This window comes from Hypanus sabinus, chromosome 21 (assembly GCF_030144855.1).
Source record: "Hypanus sabinus isolate sHypSab1 chromosome 21, sHypSab1.hap1, whole genome shotgun sequence".
Lineage (NCBI taxonomy): Eukaryota > Metazoa > Chordata > Chondrichthyes > Myliobatiformes > Dasyatidae > Hypanus > Hypanus sabinus.
Window position 1 is genome coordinate 55,257,417 of NC_082726.1, and position 27,160 is coordinate 55,284,576.

A 27,160-nucleotide genomic window follows, 5' to 3' on the forward strand; every position below is an offset into this window, starting at 1 on the left:
CAGTCTACAAACAGTTACTTGGCCTTGCTACCATTGAGTGAGAGCCAAATTTTCAATCTCCGCCTCCACCCCCCCCCACCCCCCCGCCACGTATGCTGATTTATCACCACTTTCGATTTGGCCCACAACAGTGGTATCATCAGCAAACTTGAATATGATATTGAGGCTGTGCTTAGCCACAAATAGGTCACAGTCATACCCTTCACCCATGAAAGGTGGTGCCTGAGGTTTTCAGAAACCGCAAACCTCAAAAATTTCTGAAAGAAGCAGCAGATTCAACCGGCCCTACCACAGGCACAAAGTACCCCACCCACAAGGATATCTCCCAAAGGTGAAGCCATCATTAGGGATGCTCCCCATCCAGGATATGCCCACGTCTCCTTACAACCATCAGGTATCTGGGCCTGAAGTTTCACACTCGACATTTTAGGAACAGCTTTTCCCTCTCTGCCATCAGATTTCTGAATGGTCCATGAACACTAACGCACTATTCCTCTTTTGCACTATTTATTCATTTGTTCGTTTGTTTTTATTGTAACTTACAGTAATTTGTTAAGCCTGCACGGCGCTGCAGCCACAAAACAACACATTTCATGACATATGTCAGGGACAATAAACTGGATTCTGATTCTGACGTACAAGGGAGACAAAAGAAACAATGGCTGCTCTTTATGGAGCCTAAGAATGATGGTTTGTCGAAACGTTAGAGCCAGTCTTTCTAGGAGTGATGTTTGGTCACGCAGTGCTTAAATCAGCAGTAAAAATCTGCTCAATAGATGCAGGGACACAAGTTCAGATCACACAATGGCAGCTGAGTAATTTAAATTTAATTGAATATGGAATTTACAGTGGGAAACATGAATCTGACAGATTGCAAAGATAAAAAAATATGGTTCATTAAATTCCATTTATATTCAATGGCCACTTTATTAGTTGCCTTCTGTACATAATAAAGTCGCATTGAGTGTATTGGTCATGGTTTTCTGCTGCTGTAGCTCATCCCACTTCAAGATTTGATGTGTTGTGCATTCAGAGATGTTCTTCTGCACACCACTATTGTAACGTGTGGTTATTTGAGTTACTGACATTTTCCTGTCAGCTTGAACCAGTCTGGCCATTCTCCTCTGACCTCTCTCACTAGCAAGGCATTTTTGCCCAAAGAACTGCTGCTCACTGGTAGTGTTTGGGTTTTTGCACTATTCTCTGTAAACTGTTGTGCGTGAGAATCCCAGAAGATCAGCAGTTTCTGAGATACTCAAACCACCCTGTTTGGCACCAACAATCATTCATGCTCAAACTCACATTTTTTTCCCATACTGATGTTTGGACTGAACAACAACTGAACATCTTGACCATGTCTGCATGATTTTATGCATTGAGTTGCTGCCACATGATTGGCCAATTAGATATTCACATTAACGAAAAGGTGTACTTAATAAAGTGGTTGCTAAGTGTATATGGTGCTTTTTTTGTCAGAGTAAGATGTTCCAAGGAGCATCAATGGAACATTACCTAGTTAAATATCTAACACTAAGCCCCAAAAGGAAATTTTGTCAGGTGACCAAATGCTTGTGCAAGTTGTGTTTATTGTCATTCAACGGGACACATGTATACCACCAAACGAAACAAAGTTCCTCTGGACTAAGATGCACAGCGCAGTACATATAATTCACACACATGACACAACTAGTAAAATTACCCCTAATAAATTAATTAATAATGAGGTGCATATGGAACACAAGTTAAAAAGTAAACAGTATAATGCTTCTGGTGCTTCATAAGTGATGGGACCTGGATGGTGGCGGGGAGTTCAGTAGTCTTACAACCTCAGGGTAGAAGCAGTTTCTCAGTCTTGTCAAACATATGCATCCACATGCTTTCTTCCTCCCAATTTACTTTTCCTATCCCCTCCCCACATGGTTCCATCTGCCCATCATTTTTCCCTGATCCAGCTCAACCCATCATCTACCAACCCATCTCTGCTCCCCCACCTAGCTCCATCTGCTTTCTGCTTCTCATCCCTGTGTTTCCACCTATCACCTACTGACCTTCACCCACACAGATTCAACTGCCAATCATCCTCTCCCCCTCCTCACGACCCTTTTTGCACCTCATGCCAGTTCCACCTAGCACTTACCGGCCTCAGTCTTACCCCTCCCTCCCACTTCTACACATTGGCTATTCTTCCTCTAGACACTAGACTTTAAGTCCTGATGCAAGGTCTTGGCCCAACATGCCAAAATATTCTGCGTGGCCTACTTGACTTGTTGAGTTATTCCAACAGCTTATTCTTCTGCTGCAGGTAACAGACTTTTGGATCGAGTTATTGGGCAAAGAGAGGCTGGGGTGGGAAGGTAAAAATGGTAGCAATTCAGCATGGGTATAATCAAGAGGGCTAAAAGACAGCAGTGAACTCTCACTATCTGTGAATCTCACTTGGAGATTATGAGGAAGGACAGAAGAATCTTCGCCTGATGCCTTCCAATATCAAATGGCCAGCAACTTCATCACATGTACTTGATGTTGTTGTCACATGCAATGAGGCAAGTGAAATGCATTTTGTTTTGTGTGTGACATCCAGACAAATCCTGCCATACATAATTACACTGAGGTAGTAGAAAGCAAGCAGAGATAGTGAGGCATTTGCAGAGAAAATGCAGAGCAGGTGGACAAATAAAGTGCAAGGCCATGGCAAAGAATTTATCTTTTAGCTTATTAGAGATCCATTCCAGTGTCCCATAACAGTCGGATAGACACTGTCCTTGAGCCTAGTGTTACATGCTCTCAAGCTAATCTATCTTCTGCTGAAAAGAGAGAACGATGGGTTAGGAAGGAATCCTTGATTATGTTGGTTGTTTTCCCAAGGCAACAAGAAGTGTAGTTAGAGTTGATGGAAGGTCAGTTGATTTGAGTGATGGATTGGGCTGACTAGATACATGAGAAGATGAATGGTTCTTGGTGTTACGGAGAAAAAGTTCCAAATCCAGTCCAAATTCCCAGGAATCTTCAGGAAATTTAGTATCTGTTACAGGCGCACACGCACACGCACACGCACACGCACACGCACACGCACACACACACACACACACACACACTTCAAGTTCCATTCAGAATTCGCAGGAGTCTATTGTCCTGTTTGTATCTCAGTAGCAGTGTGCTGATTTAGACACACACTAACACGCACACACACTGACAGAATCAAAACCAGTGGTTCCAGGCTGACTGCAAAGCACTTCGTGAATTGGTGCACTGGGTCCGTTTCCATTTCTGATCAGAAGTGGGCGGTGGAGACACGTCCACAGCGCCCTGCAGCCAGGTTGTTAAATACTCGGCCATGAGGATAGTGGGCAGATAACAGGGAATGAAATCACTTTATAGCTTAAGTATAATCAACCCACAACTAGCATGTGGAATGTTATTCCCACTTGTGCCCAACAGACACATATTTTAATGAAGTCCTGAGAGAGTCATTCTGCAAGCTCCTACTGCAGTTTCAGTTATCTGAATCACAGGCATAATGATATCATTGACTTGCCTTATCATCCACCAACATATCCTGGGTACAAACCAACAATTCTTTGTCATAACTTGCTGCCCAAGCTATCTAGCTTTTATTGATCAAGCTTGAAGCAACCCCTTCTCCCCACCAAAGCATCTTGTGGCCAATCAGATTACTTTTCCAAAATGCAGCGATTACTGTATCGCAGGAGATACAGCAACCTGTTTGGTGCACAGCAAGATTCCTCAAAATAACCACCGTCGCTAAAATTGGGTTAAGGGATGGGTATCACAGCCACGAACTTTAAGGATAAACTCTGCTCAAAAGAGAATTATGGAATCCAAGACAGGAGGCAGGGTCCTGAGTAAGCACTAGAAGATAAAAGCAATATCCAGAACAGTGTTGCATCCTCACAGAACAGTACAAGGAGTGAAAGATTTGGATTGTTCTGTGCTGGTCATGCTTCCCCTGTTTATGTCTTACAGAAATATCACGGTGCAAGCCGCCTACAACCCAATTCAACCCAGTTTACACCCTTGGACTGGTAGGTTTTATGTAACTGTGGGACAAAGGAAAACAAAATAGAAAGGGAAAAATCCAGGAAAGGCAGAATTAAAAATAATTCTGAGTCCTGATGAATGGACTCGGGCCAAGGTATCAATCGTTTATCCCTTTCCATGAATGTTGCCTGACCTGCTGAGTTCCTCCAGCATTTTGTGTGTGTTTCTCTAGACATCCAGCATCTGCAGAATCTCGTGCACTCATTAAAAATAATGCTCAGAATCAAGACTGCAGCGATTAGTCATTGAATCCACCGTCTTACCTTCCTGTGTCAAATGGAGCATAATACAACCTCCGTGCGGGGTTTAGTGATCGTAGGGTCTCCTCTCCGGGATAGCAGGCTGGCAGTGACCTCAGCTCCTTCACACGACACCGTGGCCAGATCAGATCAAAGTCTCCCGATTCCTTGCTGAACGGCTCCTGATGGAATAATGGGGAGGCTCGGGTTAATAAAGCCAAGATGTGCAGCAGTCCACACGGCCTCTACAATCAGCTCTCTGTCAGGTGTTTGCTTTTCCATTTACAAATCAGAAAGGCAGCCTGCCAGCAAGCTTAAAGCAACACTGCCTCTATCTATTTTCAGCTGTAAACCCTAAAAGGATAAGGAAATAATTCTTAAACCAGATACTCGATGACAATGGACAAATTATTATCCTTGTGCTTTGACATCTTTCTTTAGCTGTGCTAGAACAGTAGAGCACAATGTTGTGCCCGTTTACACTCAGTGGCCACTTTATTAGGTACGCCTGCTCGTGAATGCAAATGTCTCATTGTCACAGAGGAGTAACGGTTAGCTTAACGCTGTTACAGCGCCACCAACCAGGGTTAAATTCCTGCCACCGTCTGTAAGGAGTTTCTACTGTTCTCTCCATGACAACCTGGGTTTCCTCTGATTTCCTCCCACATTTCAAGACATAGGGGCTAGTAGGTTAATTGATCACATGGGTGTAATTGAGTAGCATGGGCTCATTGGGCTGGACAGACCTGTTACCATGCTGCATCTCTAAATATAGGTCATGTGGCAGCAATTCAATGCATAAAAGCATGCAGACATGGTCAAGAGGTTCCGTTGTTGTTCAGAGCAAACATCAGAACGAGACCTAAGAGACTTCATCCATGGAATGATTGTTGGTGGCCAACGGGATGGTTTGAGTAGCTCAGAAGCTGACCATCTCCTGGGATTTTTCACGCAAAGCATTCTCCAGACTTCACAGAGAATGATGTGAAGAACAAAAAATAAATCCAGTGAGAGGCAGTTCTGGGGACAAAAACACCTTGTTGATAAGAGAGGTCAGAGGAGAATGGCCAGATTGTTTCAAGCTGACAGGAAGGTGACAGTAACTCAAATAATCACTTATTATTACAACAGCGGTGTGCAGAATAGCCTCTCTGAAAGCACAACACGCTGAATCTTGAAGTGGATGGGCTACAACAGCAAAACACCACAAACATACACTCAGCGGCCACTTTACTAAGTACAAGAGGTAGCTACTAGAGTAGCTCCCGAGTGTAACCCTTCCCTCCTACACAGCACATATCCCTCCATTTTCTTTTATCCAAGTTGCCTTTCTAAGAATCTCTTAAATGTCAGTAATGTATCATCCTCAACCACTCCCAGCAGAGCATTCCAGAGACTTATCACTCACTACATAAACACAACTTCCTCTGGCATCCCATAAACTTTCCTCCACTCACCCTAAACGAATGTTTACTGGTATTGACTACTGACACCCTGAGAAAAGGGCACTGGCTGTTGGTGATTAGCTGTGCTGTAAAGCATTGCGCTAACTGTTTCGCTACCGTGCTGCCCCAAGGACATCCACTTATGGCAAGAGGGGGAAAGCTCAAAGGGTATGTGCGCGATGATTTTTTTTCTTGCGGAGATGCCTGGAGAGGTTGCCAGGGGCGATGGTGGAATCAAATACGAGGCATTACAGCACTTAAGAGGCTGTCAGACAAACACATGGGTGCTTAGGGGACAGAGGCTTATGGATCATGGGCAGGCAGAACGAATTACGTTTAATTTGGCATTGTGCTGGGAGCAGACAGGGAATATCTCTGCGTTGTACTCTCCTCTGTTCTATGATTCCCTGTGATCAAAGCTCCAAGGGCCCACCCTCGGAAACAGTCTTGGATTATGTGCAGCTCCTGTTGCGGCTTCAGATTGGCAGACTGGAGTTCTTTGTCAAGTAAACATCAAATGGAGTCACTACCAATAGCTGGTAGGGAGGGGATTAAAATTGACCCATGTACCCACCAAGGATGCCTAACCCCTGTTAGACTGCAGAATGTGGGCAAGGTACAGCACAGGGGTTCATAAAGACAGGCAGGAGAATCTGAGCCCACAAAAGCAGTCAAAGGGCAGTGGTTGAACAGCACCAGGGATGGGATGAGGAGATTTTCATCAATGTAGTCAGTTGTTAAAAGCTGAAATGCACTACAAAGGAGGATTATGGTTACAGATTCAATGAGAACTTTCAAACAGCAGTTGGACAAAGGCCTGCAACACCCACAAAATGCTGGAGGAATTCAGCAGGTCAGGTAGCATCTATGGAGAGGAATAAACATCTGGCATTTTGGACCGAGACCCTTCATCAGACGATTAAGTCCTGATGACGGGTCTCAGGCTAAAACATCACCTCTTTATTCCCTCTATAGATGCAGCCTGACTTGCTGAGTTCCTCCAGCACTTTGTCTGTGTGTTCAGGATTTCAAGCACACAGATAAGAAAAAGACCAGGTAAGGAGAAAGATCGGGGAGCCAGAGCTAAATATCTTTCAGTGTGCTAGGTCAAATACAATGGAATGAGTGGCCACTCTGCCTACTCCCCGAAGTGTTGAATGTGGAGCATCAAGGCAATTTGCTTATGACGATGTGCCGTAACATGTTTCTTATGGATACCCACTGCTTTGGTTACACTTTGGAGTAAAAGGAAGAGAATTATAGCAGGGCCTCATTGTGGTTTGTCAAGAAAGTATATTAAGTAGTTCAGATAAAGTAAACACAGGATATTAAAATTAAATTTAAGATAATTAATTTATTTGAGAGAATAAGCTTAAATTTGAAAATAATTATCAGGAAAATTATTTAAAATAATCTGACAAAGTAGTCAAACTGCAGCGACAAGCCTTACAGGGTAGTGTTGTAAATAAGTTATTGGACTAGAAGCCAGAAGTAGCCACAGAATCACAATCATAGAACATGTTACAGGCCCTTCAGCCCAAATTGTCCATGCAGACCATGTTGTTCACAGTTGTCCATGTTTATCCCAAATCGCTCTGAACCTTTCCTGCCCATGTACCTGTCATTTAAACATTGTAACTGTACCTGCTCCTAGAGCAGGAGTACCCAAGTCTTTTCTACGCCATAGACCAAATAGCATTAACTGAGGGGTCTGTGGACCCCAGGTGGGAAGTCCTAATATACAGCTTCCACTTGCAGCTCATTCCATATATGCACCACCTCGTTCATGAAGAAGTTGCCCCCTCAGGTGCCTCTTAAATCTTTGCCTTCAAACTTTAAACCTATACCTTCCAATTGCAGGCTTGCCCAATTTTAAATTTTAAATTTTAAAAGTGAATACCTCCAGTCATGAGACCACTGGGTTGTATAAAGACCAATCTGTCATTCAGGAAAAGAGTTCTTTTATCCTCATCCAGCCTGGCTTAAACATGGCTTGATTCCCACCAAAAGAGTTATCTCTCAATTGCCTCCTCAACTCAGGGGCAATTAGGGTTGTACAATAAATGCTGGCAGTTCCACATTCCAGAAATAATTTGAAAATTGAATAGCACTTTCAAGCGATCACATCAAATGAAGCATCTCCAAGTCTCAAATCATTGGAACACAGCTTGACAATTCCAACTTAAGAGGCGAGGTGCTATGGACAAAACTACAGAACACAGTAAGTGTTGACATTCAGAGTTAATATGGGTTTGTTTGAGTACAAGGAGAAAGTGGTCAAGTCTTGCACCTTATTATAATGGGCTCTGGTGGACCCTGTGGTTTTGTTCATAGAATTCCAGCACAAGTAAATTTCTTTCACCGTATCAGAAATGCAGATGAGAGCTGTAATAGGGTCTGGATAGTAAACTCTCCTGTGGTCAGTTTTCGTTACAGACTATGTATCCCAGTATAGCAATCAGCTACGCATGGTACGGATGCACCAGTGATCACTGATCGGGCATTCAATTCCCACGCTGACTGTAAGGAGCTGGTACTATGTGGGAGTTCTGTTACCTTCCCACATTCCAAGCACCCTTGGAAACAGTCTTGGATTATGTGCAGCTCATGCTATGTTGGTGCAGGAAGCATGGCGACATTTGTTGGTCGTTGATGTAAAAGCAACACATTTCACTGTATGACTTGATGTCCATGTGACAAATAAAAACACCCTAAGCTAAGTAGGTAGTCCGAAGCAAAATCAATATAATATGAAGCAACACACAGACTGCTGGAGGAACTCAGCAGGTCAGGCAGCATCTGTGGAAATGAATAAACAGTCGACGTTTCAGGCCAAGACCCTTCTTCAGGACTGGCAGGGAAGGGGTAAGATTCCAGAAAAAGAAATGGGGGGAGCGGAAGGAGGATAGCTAGAAGCTGATAGGTGAAGCCAGGTGGGCAGGAAAGGCAAAGGGCTGGAGAGGAAGGAATCAGACAAGAGGGGAGAGCGGACCATAGGAGAAAGGGAAGGATGTCATCGTCACACCTTGAACACAACTTTATTTTCATTGAGAACATAGCATTGGTGCAAAGTAAATAATTGACAAAGGATTATTTATGATGTGTTCTCAATAACTCATTTTCACTTTAAGCGTATTAACAATCGCTTATTGCTTGACTTCAATCAATCCCACACCCAGCCACCCACATCACATCTTTTTTGTAAGGCAAACAAGTGCAAGTGTGAGTACATAAGTAGAAGCACAGAGTAATGACAAGAACAGGCTTATCTGCATTGCCATTGCATAGTCGACGCACGCAGACAAGGTTTAGACGTGGAAGTGGGTCATGTCTAAAACAGACAAGATAGGGTAACACTCTCCCCGCTCATTTCACCTGGGCACTGCACTTACCTTGAAGTAAAAGATTAGCTTTATTTGTTACATGTACAGTACATCACAACATCAAAACACAGTGAAGTGTGTCATTTATGCCAAAGGCCAACAGAGTCCAAAGATTGCGCTGGGGTCAGGCTGAAAGTGTTGCCACACTTCCAGTGCCAACACTGCATGCGTACAACTCATTAACCCTAATCCTAACTGTACGTCTTTTTGGAATATGAGAGGAAATCAGATCATCCGGAGGAAACACACGCGTGCACAGGAAGAACATACAAACTCCTTACAGCCAGTAGTAGGAATCTCGATCAATGTTTGCTGGTACTTCAAAGCATTATGCTAACCCCTACAGTACCGTGCTACCCAAATAGGCTCTGGGCAAATTGGAAAATGGGGTCAGATTTAAAATACAGGCACAGTGCTGGAAATACTCAGCAGTCATTTTCAGATTTATTATCATTGACATATATTGTGAAATACTACAGCATGTTGTTTTGCAGTGACTGGCATCCGTCTGTCTCAAAGGACTAAGGATCATCATCATCATTATCACAAGTCTGGGTGGAAGGTATGGAGATTCTGAGATGCCCAGTCATCAAGATCCCCCTCTCAGCCTCGTCAGTGTAGTCCAAAGGAAAGCTTATGAATCAATATGCTTGGCATCAGCTTGGCTGCAGGAGCTGCCGGAAGGATGTTCAATGACATCCAGTAGCCTTAGGGGTGCTGCTCTGGATTTTTAGTCTGGGTTTACTCCCATAGCCTTTGTCTCTCCCGAGGCTGCCCACAAGGCAGGGGGCCTACCTACCCATAGCTGGGGATCTGGTTCACGAGCGCTAGGGCGCGTCCTCAGACCAGTGGTCCTGAGTGCTATGTGTGCAGGGGCCAGACCTCCTCCCTGTCCTGTGTAGTTCAACTTGAGTCTGAAAGGAATTCAGTTTCCGTGTGCTGCTAGCAAGGGGGCACTACATGCAGTGTTGGACAGGCTATGTACTAGCAGGGAGAGACTTACACAGTCAGCTCCTTTTTGCGAGACTGCTACTCAGTGGCGGAAGCTGAAAGTGAGAGCGACAAGTACTACCCCTACACACTAGATAAGTCACAACAACCATTTTGACAGTAACAGTACAGTGGGATATCTTAAACATACTATAAATTGCAATAGGCAATATATTGTGTATTAAAATTAAATCAAATAAGTAATGCAAAAAGAGAACAAAAACAGTGAGATAGTGTTCATGGAATCATTGTCCATTCAGAAATCTGATGATGGAGGGGAAGAAGTTGTTCCTAAAACATTGAGTGTTTGTCTTCAGGCTCTTGTACCTCCTCCCCGACAGTAGAAATGAAAAGAGGGCATTCCTGAGTGGTGGGGGTCCTTAATAATACTTCTATCAGTCTCAGGAGCAACTGTGGGGGTAGAAACAGTTAGCATTTTAGGACGATGGTCTCTCATCATCATCAAGGAATGCTAGAAACCAAACATATTTGCGATTAAAGGCCATCAATCTGAAATGTAATGAGTTTACCCTCTACAGATGCTGCCTGACCTGCTGATTAATTCCAGCAATTTTTTTGTATTTTTATCTCAGGTTTCCAGCATGTCGGTTTCTGCATTTTAAAAAGTGGGACGTGGATGGTGTGGATGACCAGCTGTCAAAAGGTTTTTACACAAGTTCCAGTACACAATATATCTCCAAGAGGCTAGGGAGGGTATAAAGTATAAACTCGGGGAATTTTATATGGGATAAGCAGTACAGCTCAATCCTGCCTTTAACAATCATTTGGTATTTCATGACATTTCCCTGAATCATCCAGTGGGTTGTTATGGTAACCACTGTAACCAAAGCAACACATTTTTCATTGGCTTTCCTCAATAACTGCTGTATGTCATAAACAAAATTTGAGATAAGGTGTACAGTTCATTACATTACAGTGTACCATATCCTAAAGCAAATTAAAACCCTCCCTAGTTTAGTTTCAAACAAACCTCTGTTATAAGCTTCTTCATACTTATACTTCTCTGATATTTAATAACAAGAGAGGAGGCAACCATTTGGCCAATTGATCTTAGTGCATCAGTCCCATTTTCCCCATTGCCCATTCTCTCTCTCCCTAACAATGCCCAACTCCCACCTCATTCTCCAGTCAACTGACTACATTAGGGGTATTTACAATCATCAATTAACCATCTCTTTGCAACATAGGAGGAAATAGAGCACCCAGGGGAGAACAGAGGGTCATAGGGAGAACAGAGGCGGTGTCAATGGTCAGGATGAAACCCAGGTTCCCGAAACTGTGTCGTAATGCCAACTGCTACACCATTGTGCCATGCAATACTTCAATGCCAGGATCTCGAATGATTTTGATAGGCACTAACAAAGAGAAACTAGCACTTGGTTTAGAGAATGTGAAACCAAAGAATACAGATTTAAAAACTGGCTGAAGAATTATTGGTGAGTGAAGAACCTTTTGCTCTACCAAGCGAGTGAGTAAAGTGAGGAATAACCCATCTGAAAAGCTGATGGAAGCAGATTCAATAACCTTTCAGAAGGGAATTAGATAAATATTTTCACAACCATAAAAACAATCAAAGGATAATGAGAAAAGAACAGGGAGAGAGCGACTAATTAGACAGGTTTTTCAAAGAGCCAGTGCAGGTGGAAAGAGCCGAGTGCCCCCTGGCTGCAATGTAAGAAATTGTTCTGAACCTTTGCATCTTCCCATCGTCCCTAACCCTTTCATACACAAGCTCCAACCATTTAACCCACCACGTTTGTCTCAGCTAGATCCTTGCAACACCCTGTACTACGTCTGAAGTGAGGCACCTGCACAGAGGGAAAATGATAGAGCAAACAAATGTTCCATCTGGGTAATCTCCTACCTAATAGCATGAGCATCGATTTCTCTAACTTCAAATAATTTTTTCCCCCCTCCTTCTCTTTTTTTTCCATTCCCCATTCTGGTTCACATTGCATCCCTCCTCTTCTCCTCACCTGTCCATCACCTCTCTCTGGAACCCCTCCTCTTTTCCTTTCTCCCATGGTTCACGATCCTCTGCTATCAGATTCCTTCTTCTTCAGCCCTTTACCTTTTCCACCTATCACCTTTCAGCTTCTTACTTCATCCCTTCTCCCCCACTCACTCACCTTCCCCATCACCTGGCTTCACCTAACACCATACAACTTCCCCTTCCACCCTTTTCTTACTCTGGCTTCCTTTCCAGTCCTGATGAAGGGCCTCGGCCTGAGATGTCGATTGTTTATTCCTCTCCATTGATGCTGCCTGACCTTTTTTTTCTGGTATTTTGTGTGTGTCGCTCTGAAATTCCAGTATCTGCAGAATCTCATGTTTAGAAAGAGTGAACCTTTTCCAAAACACCTTCCACAACCACAAAACGTCCCAAAAGAGTTTAGAGGCAATAAAGTTCTGAGTGATGAAGATAACTTGTGCTGGATGAAGATGTTTTGGAAGGGACACTTCTATAGTTACAATGGTAAAACCAGCTACACATCCCTAAACCATCCTGACAACCACTCAGTGGTCACTTTATTAGGAACAGGAGTACAACTTGGTGTGGTCGTCTGTTGCTGTAAACCATCCACTTCAAAGTTCGATGTGTTGTGCTTTCAGAGATGCTCTTCTGTACACCACTGTTGTAACACATGGTTATTTGAGTTACTGTCACCTTCCTGTCAGCTTCAAGCAGCATGGCAATTCTCTCACCTCCATCATTAACAATGCCCTTTTTCTGACAGACCTGCCACTCACTGGATTTTTTTTTTGTTTTTTTGCATCATTCTCTGTCAACTGTGTCAACCAGTTGTGCGTGAAAATCTCAGAAGATCAGCATTTTCTGAGAGACTCAAACCACCCTGTCTGGCACCAACAATCATTCTACGGTCAAAGTCACTTAGATCACAATTCCTCCCCATTCTGGTGTTCCGCCTGAACAACAAATGAACATCTTGACCATGTCTGTATCCATTGAGTTGCTGCCACACGATTGGCTGATTAGGTATTTGCATTAACATGCAGGTGTACAGGTGATGCCTAATAAAGTGGAAATTGATTATAAATCAGCCATGTGATACACACCCCTTGTAAGATCATGTGGTTGCTGAATCATTTGCAAAGAGAACAGGAACTTGATGTTCAGAGCAGACTGATGGCTGGTCAGAGTACGCATTTGGGAAATTAAAAGGGTATAGAGTGTTTTCCAGTGGAATCTGAAAGAAGAAAAGAATGCTTTGTTTTTATATACTTCTCATGATATGGGAAGATATTACTGAGACACTGCACACATCAAAATGATGATTCGACATAACACCATAAATAGAGTAAGCTGCTATCATAAGTGGTTATGGCAGGCACAATAACAACACATAAAAGACACTTGGACGTGCGAATGATAATAAACTTAACATGACAAGTGCATGTGTGCACAACTGCAAGGTAGATTGCTGAGAAAGATTCAGAGCGATATGGGCCAAATGGGACTAGCTTAGATAGAATCTATGCCGGCATGGACGTTGGGCAGAGGGGTCTGTTTATCTGCTGTATCACTCTATGATACTAAGCAGGGAGCTTCCAAACCAACAGATAGATCATAAATGCAGATTTTAAATGTGGTTGCAGGGCCAGAGATACTTATGCTGTGGATTTCAGCGCTTTCAGCTGACCCAGGGGTCGCCAAAGCAACCAAAAAGCAACTAAAGCTGCAGATGAACAAGGCACCTGAATTGAAGGAGCTCAAATGCTGAGGGATTGTTGCCTCAGAATAGAAGGGTGTCCCTTAGATCAGGGTTGAGGAGCTACCTCTTTAGCCAGAGGGTGGTGAGTTGCTGGAATTCTTTGCCACAGACAGCTGTGGAGGCCAAGACATTAGGTGTAACTAAAGCGGAGTTTGATAGGTTCTTGATTAGTCAGGGCATCAAAAGTTTAGGGGAGAAGGCAGGAGAATGCATTTGAGAGGGATAATACATCAGCCATGGTTGAATGGTGCAGCAAACACAATGAGCTGAATGGCCTAATTCTTTTTTTATATCTTATGGTCTTATTATAGCATTGAAGAAAATAACAACAAAGAGGAGGAGAAGCATTTAATAACGTTGAGGCAGGCACTGCATTTATACAGTCTCTGAGCAGTACATGCAAGAAACTTTGATGAAACAGACATAATAACCAGTGCAGTTGTGAAATGCAGCTGTGTTTGTAACCAGGGAAGCAGCAGTTCTCGTTTCAACATTATCTGACTCCTTTGACATATCCTGTGTGGGTCTTTGTTATTACTGGCCATTTCCATCAAGGCTCCGATGATGCATAAGCTGTGGGTGGAAAAAAATAAAGAGAGCCACTCATGAAGTGGCATCTCCTTACACTAGGCCGTGGGTTGGCAGTAAACTGAGTACCCAGTGTTCAGCTGCTACATCAGCCTGATTTATCACTATTGTAATGGATGACATTGCTAGGAAAATGGGGCCTTGTCACCACGGTGATAGGGTTACGGACAACCATCTCTGCCTTCAATGTGTGGAATAAATGCATCTTTGCTCATCTCACCCACTTCCAGTCATCACATAATCTGGGAGAGGGCAGTAAAGAAACTCACAAGAGGTAATAAAGGAATATCCTTCTCTGTCCATGTTCAGGCAGTCAAAATGAGGTTTGGTGGTTCAACTGAACTCTCTGGATCAGAAGTCCAGTCCTATAGATAATACTGCCATTGCTTAATATACCACAGCCTGGAAATAACAAGAGATTCCTCACTTTTACCTTAGCCGATGGAGCAATTAACATGTATAAACACACTGAGGTAATTAGATTTGAATTACTTTGTTGTCATGTACATCAGGGTGCAGTGAAATCCTATGGTCACATAAAGCTCAGGATAAACATAGAGGTAATAAATACAACAATGAGCACAAAATAGCAGAACGGTGCACAGATTGTTCTACAATCTGAGGTGGTAAAAGAAATAAGAATTACAATGTTGTCCGGGATTTAAAGCTCCTGTGTCTTCTGCCATATGTAGGAGAAAGAAAGCGGAATGACTAGACATGATGACATTAGATAGACTTCCTGAAGGTGGACTAGATAGAAACAGAAAACCTAGAGCACAATACAGGCCCTTCGGCCCACAAAGCTATGCCGAACATGTCCTTACTTTAGAAATTACCTCGGGTTACCCATAGCCCTCTATTTTTCTAAGCTTCATGTAACTATCCAGGAGTCCCTTAAAAGACCCTATTGTATCCGCCTCCACCACCGTTGCTAGCAGCCCATTCCACGCACCCACCACTCTCACCACACAATCAATGCCTCTCATCATCCTATACACCTCTATCAGGTGTCCTCTCGTCCTCCGTTGCTCCAAGGAAAAAAGGCTGAGTTCACTCAACCTATTTTCTTAAGGCATGCTCCCCAATCCAGGCAACATCCTTATAAATCTCCTCTTCCCACTTTCTATGGTTTCCACATCCTTCCTGTAGTGAGGTGACCAGAACTCAGCACAGTACTCCAAGTGGAGTAGCATCTGACCAGGGTCCTATATAGCTGCAATATTACCTCTCGGCTCCCAAACTCAATCCCATGATTGACAAAGGCCAATGCACCATATGCCATCTTAACCACAGAGTCAACCTGAACAGCTGATTTGAGTGTCCTATTGACTTGGACCACAAGATCCCTCTGATCCTCCACACTGCCAAGAGTCTTACCATTAATACTATATTCTGCCATCATATTTGATCTACTAAACTGAACCACCTCACACTTATCTGGGTTGAACTCCATCTGCCAATTCTATGCTTAGTTTTGCATCCTATCATTGTCCCACTGTAATCTCTGATAACCCTCCACACTATCCACAACACCTCCAACCATAGTGTCATCAGCAAACTTACTAACCCATCCCTCCACTTCCTCATCTAGGTCATTTATAAAAATCACGAAGAGTAAGGTTCCCGAAACAGATCCCTGAGGCACACCATTGGTCACCAACCTCCATGCAGAATACGACCCGTCTACAACCACTCTTTGCCTTCTGTGGGCAAGCCAGTTCTGGATCCACAAAGCAATGTCCCCATGGATCCCATGCCTCCTTACTTTCTCAATAAGCCTTGCATGGGGTACTTTGTCAAATGCATTGCTGAAATCCGTATACATCTTCTGCTCTACCTTCATCAATGTATTTAGTCACATCCTCAAAAAATTCAATCAGGTTCGTAAGGCACGGTCTGGCTTTGACAAAGCCATGCTGACTATTCCTAATCATATAATGCCTCTCCAAATGTTCATAAATCCTGCCTCTCAGGATCTTCTCCATCAACTTATCAATCACTGAAGTAAGACTCACTGGTCTATAATTTCCTGGGCTATCCCTACTCCCTTTCTTGAATAAGGGAACAACATCTTCAACCCTGCAACCCTTCAGAACCTCTTTCATCCCCATTTATGATGCAAAGATCACTGCCAGAGGCACAGCAATCTCCTCCCTTGCCTCCCAGAGTACCCTGGGGTACATCTCGCCCAGTCCCGGTGATTTATCAAACGATGCTTTCCAGAAACTCCAGCACATCCTCTTGCCTCATATCTACATGCTCAAGCTTTTCAGTCTGCTTTAAGTCATCCCTGCAATCACCAAGAACCTTTTCCAAAGTGAATACTGAAGCAAAGTATTCATTAAGTACCTCTGCTATCTCCACCAGTTCCATACATACTTTTCCACTGTCATACTTGATTGGTCTTATTCTCTCATGTCTTATCCTCTTGGTCTTCACATACTTGCAGAATGCCTTGGGGTTTTCCTTAATCCTGTCCACCAAGGCTTTCTCATGGCCCCTTCTGGCTCTCCTAATTTCATTCTTAAGCTCCTTCCTGCTAGCCTTATAATTTTCAAGATCTCTATCATTACCTCATTTTTTGAACCTTTCATAAGCTCTTCGTTTCTTCATGACTAGATTTTCAACAGCCTTTGTACACCATGGTTCCTGTACCCTGCCATCCTTTCCCTGTCTCATTAGAACATAGCTATGCAGAACTTCATGCAAATATTCCCTGAATATTTGCCACATTTCTTCCGTACATTTCCCTGAGAACATCTGTTCCCAATTTATGCTTCCAAGTTCCTGCCTGATATTTTCCCTTACTCCAATTAAACACTTTCCTAACTTGTCTGTTCCTATCTCCCTCCAATGTTATGGTAAAAGAGATAGAATTGTGATCACTATCTCCAAAATGGTCTCCCACTGAGAGATCTGTCACTTGACCAGGTTCATTTCCCAATACCAAATCAAGTACAGCCTCTCCTCTTGTAGGCTTATCTACATATTGTGTCAAGAAACCTTCCTGAACACACCTAACAAACTCCACCCCATCTAAACCCCTTGCTCTAGGGAGATGCCAATCGATATTTAGGAAATTAAAATCTCCCATCATGACAATCCTATCATTATTACATCTTTCCAGAATCTGTCTCTTTATCTGCTCCTCGATGTCCCTGTTACTATTGAGTGGTCTATAAAAAACACCCAGTAGAGTTATTGACCCGTTCCTGTTCCTAACTTCCACCCACAGAGACTCTGTAGAAAATCCCTCCATGACTTCCTCCTTTTCTGCAGCCGTGACACTATCTCTGATCGACAGTGCCATGACTCCACTCCACCTCTTTTGCCCACCTCCCTGTCCTTTCTGAAACATCTAAAGCCGGACACTCTAAGCAGCCATTCCTGCCCCTGAGCCATCCAAGTCTCTGTAATAGCCACAACATCATAGCTCCAAGTACTGATCCACACTCTAAGCTCATCCGCTTTTTTCATAATACTCCTTGCATTAAAATAGACACATCTCAAGCCATCAGCGTCCCTTCTCTATTACCGGCCTATCCTCCCTCTTGCACTGTCTCCAAGCTTTCTCTATTTGTGAGCTGACCGCCTCTTCCTCCATCTCTTCAGTTCGGTTCCCACCCCCAAAGGGCCCATTTCTGTGCTGTACTTCTCTATGACTCCAAAAGGACAGATCTCTTTCAAGCTCGCTAGCTTGGAATAGAAAAGAAGAAACGATAATGGATGAACATTGTTCACCTTATCATACCTGCTCATACTTTGAGGGTAAATTCATTATCTACACAGCTTCAGACTTGGGATTTCACCTTCTAAATCAGGAAACTGCATTGGAAATTACTATGGCAAACAATGCACTTTGAAGCTATTAAAATGAATTAGCATTATTGTATTGTGAATCCTAGATGTAACAGGCAGACAGAACACCGAGAAGGAAACTTGATTGACTTATTTTCTGTTCTAATTGTGCTTGTAAAAATGTTTAATTTATATTAAATTTGTTTTTCTTGTGAATGCTGCTTTGTGATGCTTTGTGTCTATGATATTTCTGCAAGTAAGTTATTCATTGCACCGGTGACAATAAACTTGATTTTGACTTTGATGGTAATGCACTTTATTGTCTGTCTGCACAGCATTTTCTCAGTAACTATAACGTTATATTTTGCATCCTGTTGTTTTTCCCTTCTACCTCAATGCACTGTTGTAATGAAATGATCTGTATGGATGGCATGCAGCACTGAGTTTTTCACTACCTCAGTACATATTACAATAATTACCCTATTTACTAATTTCATCATAAAATGAACAATGAATAAATCTTTCTTTCTTTCTAAATCTTTTTATTAATATTAGTAATATGGACAGAATACAAATGATATATTGATAAAGAAATTACCAACATATAAATTCCATTACATATGAAAAAAACATACATAATAGTTACAATATAAATGAGTTTACCAAAACATAAGCCATAAAATATATGTATGAACATAATAAGTCTAAATATTTCATAATATATGATATAAAGAAAACAGAAAAAAGAAAGAAAAAAAACAAAAAAAATATATAATGCCAAATTATATTTTCAAAATTATTCATTGTAGGTGTCAAGGCTAACAGTGGGCCTTGGTTTCTAAATATGTATGCTAAGTATTATTGAGAAGATGGTGGCAAGTAGTCTTCTACAAGTTCATTATTGCACATGGGGTGTGCTCCTTGTGCTACAGCAGAAAACAGCGTAGTTGGTGCTGGAGCTGAGACAAGGGGTATGGTGCATGCTAATGGAGAACCTACACTCAGAGATCACTTTATGAGCTATCTTCTGTACCTAATAAAGTGGCCTTGGAGTGTATGTTCGTGGTCTTCTGCTGCTGTAGCCCATCTGCTTCACAAGGTTCAAGGAGTTGTGCGTTCAGAGATGCTCTTCTGCACACCGCTGTTATAACATGTGGTTGTTTGAGGTACTGGCACCTTTCTGTCAGCTTCAACCAGCCTGGTTATTCTCCTCTGACCTCTCTCATTGAAAAGGCATTTTCATTCACAGAACTGCTGCTCACTGGAGTTTTTTTTTTGTATCTCACACCATTCTCTGTAAACTCCAGAGACTGTTGTGCATGAAAATCCCAGGAGATCAGCAGTTTCTGGGATACTCAAACCACCCAATCTGGCACCAACAATCATTCCACGATCAAAATTACTTAGACAACAGTTCTTCTCCATTCCGATGTTTGGTCTGAACTACAACTGAACCCCTTGACCATATCTGCGTGCTTGCTATGCTTTGCTGCCACATGTTTGGATGATTAGATATTTACATATCTAATATTGTCATTTAAAGTAACATTGGATAGGTATATGGATAGGAAAGGAACGGAGGGTTATGGGCTGAGTGCGGGCCAAGTGGGACTAGGTGAGTGTAATCGTCGGCACGGACCGAGATGGCCCGTTTCCGTGCTGTAATTGTTATATTAATGGGCAGGTGTACCTAATAAAGTGGCCACTGATGGGATAATTAAACCAATTCCCCAGTCGTGGGTTGAAGCAGATGGGAGGTGGGGAACTGCCCAAATTTTCAAGCACATTCAGGTGTTGAGAGAGTTTTTGCACGTCAAATGTCATAACTGCCTGACCACTCTGGATAAAACAGAAGCTAGCCCTAAAACTGCAAAATTGTTAGGTGGGGTAAGGGGTTTGGAGAACTGATCTGCTTTTTTGTGTCACTGTCACTGGAGAATTAATCTGGATTGTATTAATTTGGCACGTTTTACCCACAGCAACATGTTGAACGGTGACTGCAAGTCAGGGTGGAGCGCGCCAGTCAGAAAGTGCGATAGGTATCTCAAATAAACACGAGAAGAAGTTCGGCTATGATGAGGTTGGACCAAGAATAAGCTGAGCAATGTTTATTATATGTAAAAAAGAATATAAGTATGACACTTCTGCACACCTCCCCTCACACTAACTCTCCCACCATGTGTGTATACACACACGCCACGTTGCTCCCGAAGGCTTGTGAAGGTGTAAACCTGGAATGAGACATACAGTCTGACAATATTCCCAGATTTCTTTCTTTCCCCCACTGGCACTGAATTTACCGCCTTGTGAATAACAACACTGATAATCAGTTCTGCGGATGAAAGTACCGCCTCTTGATGTGTTATGAGTCTAGTTCTACTCTCCCAGAACACTTCACCTGCTGTTTCAGATGCAGTGATGTATTATGAAGTGGTGTGGCTCCTGGACATTGATGCATAGGCGCGCAGCAAAAATCTGGAGCCGCAAATTCTAATTCAGAACCAGAATCGGGTTTATTATCACTCACACCTGTCGTGAAGTTTGTTGTTTTGCAGCATTACAGTGCAATACTCAAAAACAATAAATTATAAATTATATCCACACACACACACACATTTTATACGGATATATACATATAAATAAGTATTACAGATAAAGAACAAAAATAGTGAGGTAGTGTTGATGGGTTGCTTCATTGTCCGTTCATACGATGGCGGAGGAGATGAAGCTGTTTCTAAAACGCTGTATGTGTGTCTTCAGGCTTCTGTACCTCTTCGCTGACGGTAGCAATGAGAACAGGGTCGTGTCCTGAATGATGGGGGTCCTTAATGAAGGATGCTGCCTTTTTGGGCATCGCCTTTTGAAGATGTCCTCGATGCTGGGGAAGCTGGTGACCATAAAGGAACTGGCTGAGTTTACAAGCTCTAGTTGCACAGCCGGCTGCAGAATTTCAATTCAGCAAATTGAATTTGTAATAAATGTTCGTTTCAGTCACGCCAAATCTGATTCCTTTATATCCCTTTATCGTTCTTTAAACGTCGTGACTTCCGGAAAAGGGCCAGTAACACCATGAAGAATCCCACCCACTCTGTCTTTGGACTATTTCTCCCATTCCTGTCAGGGAGGAGGCTATGCAACATCCATGCCAGCACCACCAGACTCAAACAGTTAGTTCCATAAGTCGTCAAACTGATCAACACCTCCACTCTTTATTAAACCACACCACCTAACGTCACTTTATGTGCATACAGTCATTGCTTTTATAGGATCGATTTTATATTTATATTTTCTGGGTTTTACAAGTTTTGCTCTCTATGCTCAATGTGGTTTTTTTTGGTGTTGTATTGGATCCGGGGTGTTAGATCATTTCGTTCTCCTTTGCACTCTGTACTGAAGAATAACCAGAAACAATCTCGAATCTTGAAGTGGCACAATCCTGTAATACTCTGAAGTGGCCTCTAGTACTCGGCTCAAGGGCGGTTAAAACGCAACGCTCACAAGACACAATGGTTACGTTAATCTCTACCCTTAATTGCAAGCCACTCTCCAAGTTACACCACCAATACATTTTCCACTGGAAGATAAACGTACAGTGATCCTCGTCATTAAAGGCACGTTACCTGAAACTGGAACGGAGATCTGCTTGGATTATAACCTTCATCGCAGCTGCCGCCCAGCTCCTTGAGAGTGAGAGGTGGGGACCGGGGGTATTCTTTGCCGCAGCAGCTGTCTCTCACACCCAGCCTATCCTGCCAATCTTGGGCAGGCAAGCACCGACGGGCCTCTCGGATGGTGGTGAAATCAGCCATTTGTCAGTCACCAGGCCGAGAAACACTTTCCAATAAACCATATGCAGCATTACAGAAGCAGTCTCCAGTATCAAAACGTGATTGGGTACAACTCAGTACAACTACCCTGCAGCTTTGCGTTCAGTATTCCCATATTTTACGAGAGGCGAAGTAGTTGTTTGCATTGGTCACTAGGAAAACAAATCCGGGCACTTCCTATTTCTTCTAGTGTCACTTTGAAATACCCCGCCTTCTGCGTCCACAGTAACGGGAAACATACACGCAACTGCAACCGACAACTCTCCCCGGTACTTTGTAAGCATATTTCGAGTGTTATTTTTATTTAAGTTCTCCGTTTACGGAAGCCCCCAGCCCCTTCGACTACTCCAAGGGGCTTTAATGCATTTCAACGCTGCATTAATTCCCGAAACCGACTCCCACCCAGAACCCTCCCCCAGCAATAATGCGTCCAATTTTTTCCCGGAGTTCCCCTGACAATGCAATCACTCAGTTATAATGTATCCCGTCCAGGGCGATTTCACACACACTGCGCCTGCGCGGCGGGCAGTACCGCGGGAATTTCTCCTCGAACTCAATTGGATCAAAATTACGCACAAATTGGACGACCGACAATTGGGGAGGATAACACACTGCTCTTTGAAATCATTTGTATCTTCTTTTATAATTACAAACTCAAATTGTACTCTATTTCGATCTGCTATTCATACGATTATTCAAACCTGCTGTTTCACAAGGAACTCCAGGTTATAACGTTAACGATGCTCTGGAGCCAGGTTGACCTTTATTTCTTCCGGTTTAAAGTGTATTTGAACGTCACGTCAATTAATCCATGCAGATATACAAAAACAAAAGTACTCTGGATGCAGAGAATCTGAAATAAAATCAGAAATCCCTCTATGAAGATGGCCAGCTTTCGCGCGTTAACGCCTCTCTCCACGTGAACGTACCTGTTGCTGAAGTACTGCATCCCAATTCCCTCCAAACCCAGTATCTGTGCTCTTTTCTCCTGATATAGGACTCAAACTACTGGGGTGTTATCCCCTCGATGCGTTAATGGCGTTCCTTAACGCCATGATCTCCCCTCCTTTGGAATTTGGCTTTGGCCCATACTTGAGCGAGGTCTGGAGGAAAGAGGTCCAAGTGATAGCCAAAATGTACTTCAGAAACAGCTCTTTGCAAATAAATCCCATTTCTGGTCTCCAATATTTTGTCAATAGCTGAGAATGGAAAGTGGGGTAATTAGTTAAATTAGATTTCTCCTGTTTATTGGCAACAAGATCCAAACTCCTGTATTGCACTAGGGCAGAGAGAGAAATACAGATGCACACCAGATGCTGGAATTCTTGAGCAACACACATAAAATGCTGAAGGAACTCAACAAGTCAGTCAGCATCTATAGAGAACAGGGGTTCTCTGCCTTTTTATGACATGGACCCCAGGTTGGGAACCCCTGATCGAGAGGAATAAACAGTCGAAGTTTTAGGCTGAAACCTTTCATCAGAACTGGAAAGGAATGGGTAAGAAGCCAGCATAAGAAATGGGGGAGGGGGGAGAGGAGAGGGAGTACAGGCTGGCAAATGATGGATGAGACCAGGTGAGGGGGGAGTGGGTAGGTGGGACAGAGAGAACAAAGTGTAAAGCTTGATTAGTGGAAGAGGTAAAGGGCTGAAGTAGCAATCTCAAAAAAAGAGAATAGTAGACCATGGGAGAAAGGGGAGAAGGAAGGCCTCCATAGTGATGGGGAAGAGGAGCAAAATGAGGAATGGGAAAAGAGGGGTGGGGGAGAAAGAGAAGCTACTGGAAGTTAGACAAGTTGATATTCATGCCATCAGGTTGGAGGCTACCCGGGCAGAATGAGGTGCTGCTCCCCTAAGCCAAGTGTGGATTCATTGTGGCAGTAGAGGAGGCAATGGAACGACGTCAACGTGGGAATGGGAAATCAAATTGAAAGGGGTGTCCACATTCAGAAGTCGAACTGAAATTGCTAGCCACTGATGAATCCTGGCACCAAGCTACAGAAACCATTGACTACCAATTTTTCAAGGAAACAGCACTTACCCTCAACATAATCTGGGACAATGTTGGGTGGGATAGTTTAAAGTAGATTCATTGAGGTCAATACAGAGAGCAGCATCTAAAAACTGAGGTGCCAATCTGCTAAAGCTTCAACATGTATGCTGAACCATGGAGCTAAATAATCTCAGGACCAATGAGAAGCATAAATGGCTAACAGGAGAGGGCACAGTTTTAAGGTGCTTGGAAGTAGGTACAGTACAGAGTTGATGGTAGGAGCAAGTTTTTTTTTTAAATACAGTAGTGAGTGCGTGGAATGGGCTGCCGGCAATGGTGGTGGAGGCGGATACAATAGGGTCTTTTAAGACACTCCTGAACAGGTTCATGAGCTTAGAAAAATACAGGGTTATGGGTAACCCTAGGTAATTTCTAAAGTATGTGTTCAGCACAGTTGTGTGGGCCGAAGGGCCTGTACTGTGCTGTAGGCTTTCTATATTCTAAATAGACAGCTGGTATATTTTCCCTATGGTGGAAACGTCTAACACCAGAGGATGTGCATTTGAGGTGAGAGGGGATGTTCAAAGGATTCGTGGGGCAAGGTTTTTTTTTTAAAACAGATGGGTGCCTTGGATGTGCTGCCAGGGGTGGTGGTGAAGGCAAATTCAGGCGGCTCTTAGATTGGCACATGGATGATAGATAAATGGAGGGAAGGGCGAGATTGATCTTGTGTCAATTATAAAATCAGCACAACATGAAGCCCAGAGGGCCTATAAAGTTCCATGTTCGTAGGGGATACATTTTATAGAAGTTGAGAGGTTCTTAGCCATATGTATGTGCAGAGACTGGAGGCATATGGACCTTCTGTAGGTAGTGGGTTTTCTAGGGGTGCTCCAGTTTCCTTCCACATTTCAAAGACATACAGTTATGATTAGTGAGTTGTGGGCATGCTATGTTGACACTAGGTGCCCAACACCATCCTCACTGAACAGCACATTTCACTGTTTCAATGTACATGTGATAAATAAATCTAATCTTAAATCTTTATGTTCAATCTACAAAATCAAAGCTCTGCAGTCGCTTTCATCTCCTGGATGCAGTGAAGCACAATCCAACATTTAATGGAAGAAGCTCCAAGAACATTACCATCCCACACAATGGCAGAGTGATACTGCTTGAGCAATGGTCAAAACTCCACATTGTCAGGAAGATGCTCATGTTGTGTAAGCACTCTGGGACAGCTTGAGTGAAGTGCAGAGAAGATTTACCAGGACATTGCCTGGAGTGACCTTAGTTAATGGCAGATACTGGATGGCCTCGGCTTGTTTTTGATTAGTAAGGACGTCAAAGGTTACAAGAATAAAGCAGGAGAATGGGGATGCCAGACCTAATGAATCAGCCATGATGGAATGGTACAGCAGAGTCAATGGGCCAAATGGCCTATGTCTGCTGTTACAAAGTGTTATGGTCACACTTTCCCTGGAGGGAAGGGTGATTGAAAAGCAGTTTAAAAATTATGAGAGGCAAAGATAGGGTAGAGACAAACTCTTTTTGCTTCAGTAGGAGTATAAAAATTAGGCAATTTTAAGAGACATTTAGTTAGACACACAGATGTGAGGTAAATGGAAGTATATGGGCATTGTGTAGGTAGAAAGGATTAGGTTAGTTGGCCACTTGACCACTCATTTAATTGATCGGCACAACGTTGTGAGAAAAGGGCCTGTTTCTATCCTGTACTGTTCTATTTTCTATGTGCTCTGCGCAATTTGTCAGAACCATTATGTGTGTGTTTTTTTTGTGAGAAGGAGTTTATAAGGGCAGTTGAAGGGTACTTTGTGTTACAAAAACAGCAGTTGACATTGGAATGTGCTTGTGGTGGGATCAGATCTGGTTACTACATTTGAGGCAGTTGGACAGACCCTTGAATAGGCATAGCATGTAGTTCTATTGCAGACAAATGGGATTAGTGTAGATGGGCAAAAAAGATCAGCACAGATAAGGTAGGCTGTAGGGCCTATTTCTGTGCTGCACAACTCTGAACCTCATCAACCTGAAGAAGTTACTGTTTCTCTTTCTACAAAGGCTGTTTGACTTACTGATTTTTTAAAATTGTTTTTCCTTTTTACAAACACAAGTGAACCTTTATAAGAAAATAATCAGGCAATCTCTTACCCAAGACCTAGCTAGAGAAGCTAATAAAAGTTTTATCTAAAACTTAAGTTTAAAGATACATTTTTGGAAGCAAGATAGAACAGTTGGGAGACAGGAATTTGTGAGCTATGGCATTGACAGCTCAAGACACAGCCAATTACAAAGTCAGGTATGGTAGATCAAATTTGGTGGAAGGTTAAGGATCTCGGTGATGTAGAGGAGAGGTGACAGTCATAGGAGAAGTTTCAGACTTAAAATTTGCTATTTAAAACATTTTTTGCGAAATTGCGTAAACCTAACAAACCTGTATAGGTCAGGGTTGGTGGATTATTACTATTCAATTAAATCTGGATTATAGGCAGTTCTTTAGAATGGACCGAAACTTATAGGAGGAAAAAAGATTCAAACAAGGGCAAACACAAGGAAATCTGCAGATGCTGGAAATTCAAACAACACACACAAAATACTGGTGGAACACAGCAGGCCAGGCAGCATCTATAGGGAGAAGCACTGTAATGAAGTCCCGACAAAGGGTCTCGGCCCAAAACGACAACAGTGCTTCTCCCTATAGATGTTGCCTGGCCTGTTGTGTTCCACCAGCATTTTGTTTGTGTTGTCAGACAACAAGGGAATTGTTGAGACCTGAAGTAATTAAACACAATGGTTCTGACAAACTGCACAGAACACATAGAAAATAGAATAGTGCAGGATAAGGACCTTGTTGTGGTTTGGAGGTTTACATGTCTCAGTGACCCAGACAGCTGTGTTGGCTGGAGTCAGGGTATTATGCTATTGGCTCTAGGTCGGATCACTCATGCCAAACAGATCAAAGGACAGAGGCCAGACTAAGAGTGGTCCATTGGACCTCTAGGATCGGTGGTCCAACAACCCTGACTGGCAAAACAAGATTGTTATTGAAACAACAAAGAATCC

The 27,160-nt window shown here is 42.9% G+C and overlaps 1 protein-coding gene across 10 annotated transcripts in view; it reads right to left on the reverse strand.

Moving 5' to 3' along the window:
- Positions 1-24,439, reverse strand: part of LOC132379061 (myosin-8-like) — a 142,780-nt gene extending 118,341 nt beyond the window's left edge. For 8 of the 10 annotated variants that reach the window (XM_059946573.1, XM_059946571.1, XM_059946569.1 and 5 more), the window contains exons 1-2: positions 21,878-22,474; positions 4,323-4,480 (exon numbers count right to left, since the gene is read on the reverse strand). In XM_059946573.1, coding sequence (XP_059802556.1) covers positions 4,323-4,480; positions 21,878-22,066 — 347 coding nt within the window. In that variant the 5' untranslated portion in view covers positions 22,067-22,474. Of the gene's footprint in view, positions 1-4,322; positions 4,481-13,215; positions 13,347-21,877; positions 22,475-22,785 lie in introns of those variants that run through there. The other 2 variants (XM_059946572.1, XM_059946574.1) reach the window with 2 other exon arrangements.
- Between the last annotated feature and the right edge of the window lie 2,721 nt (positions 24,440-27,160).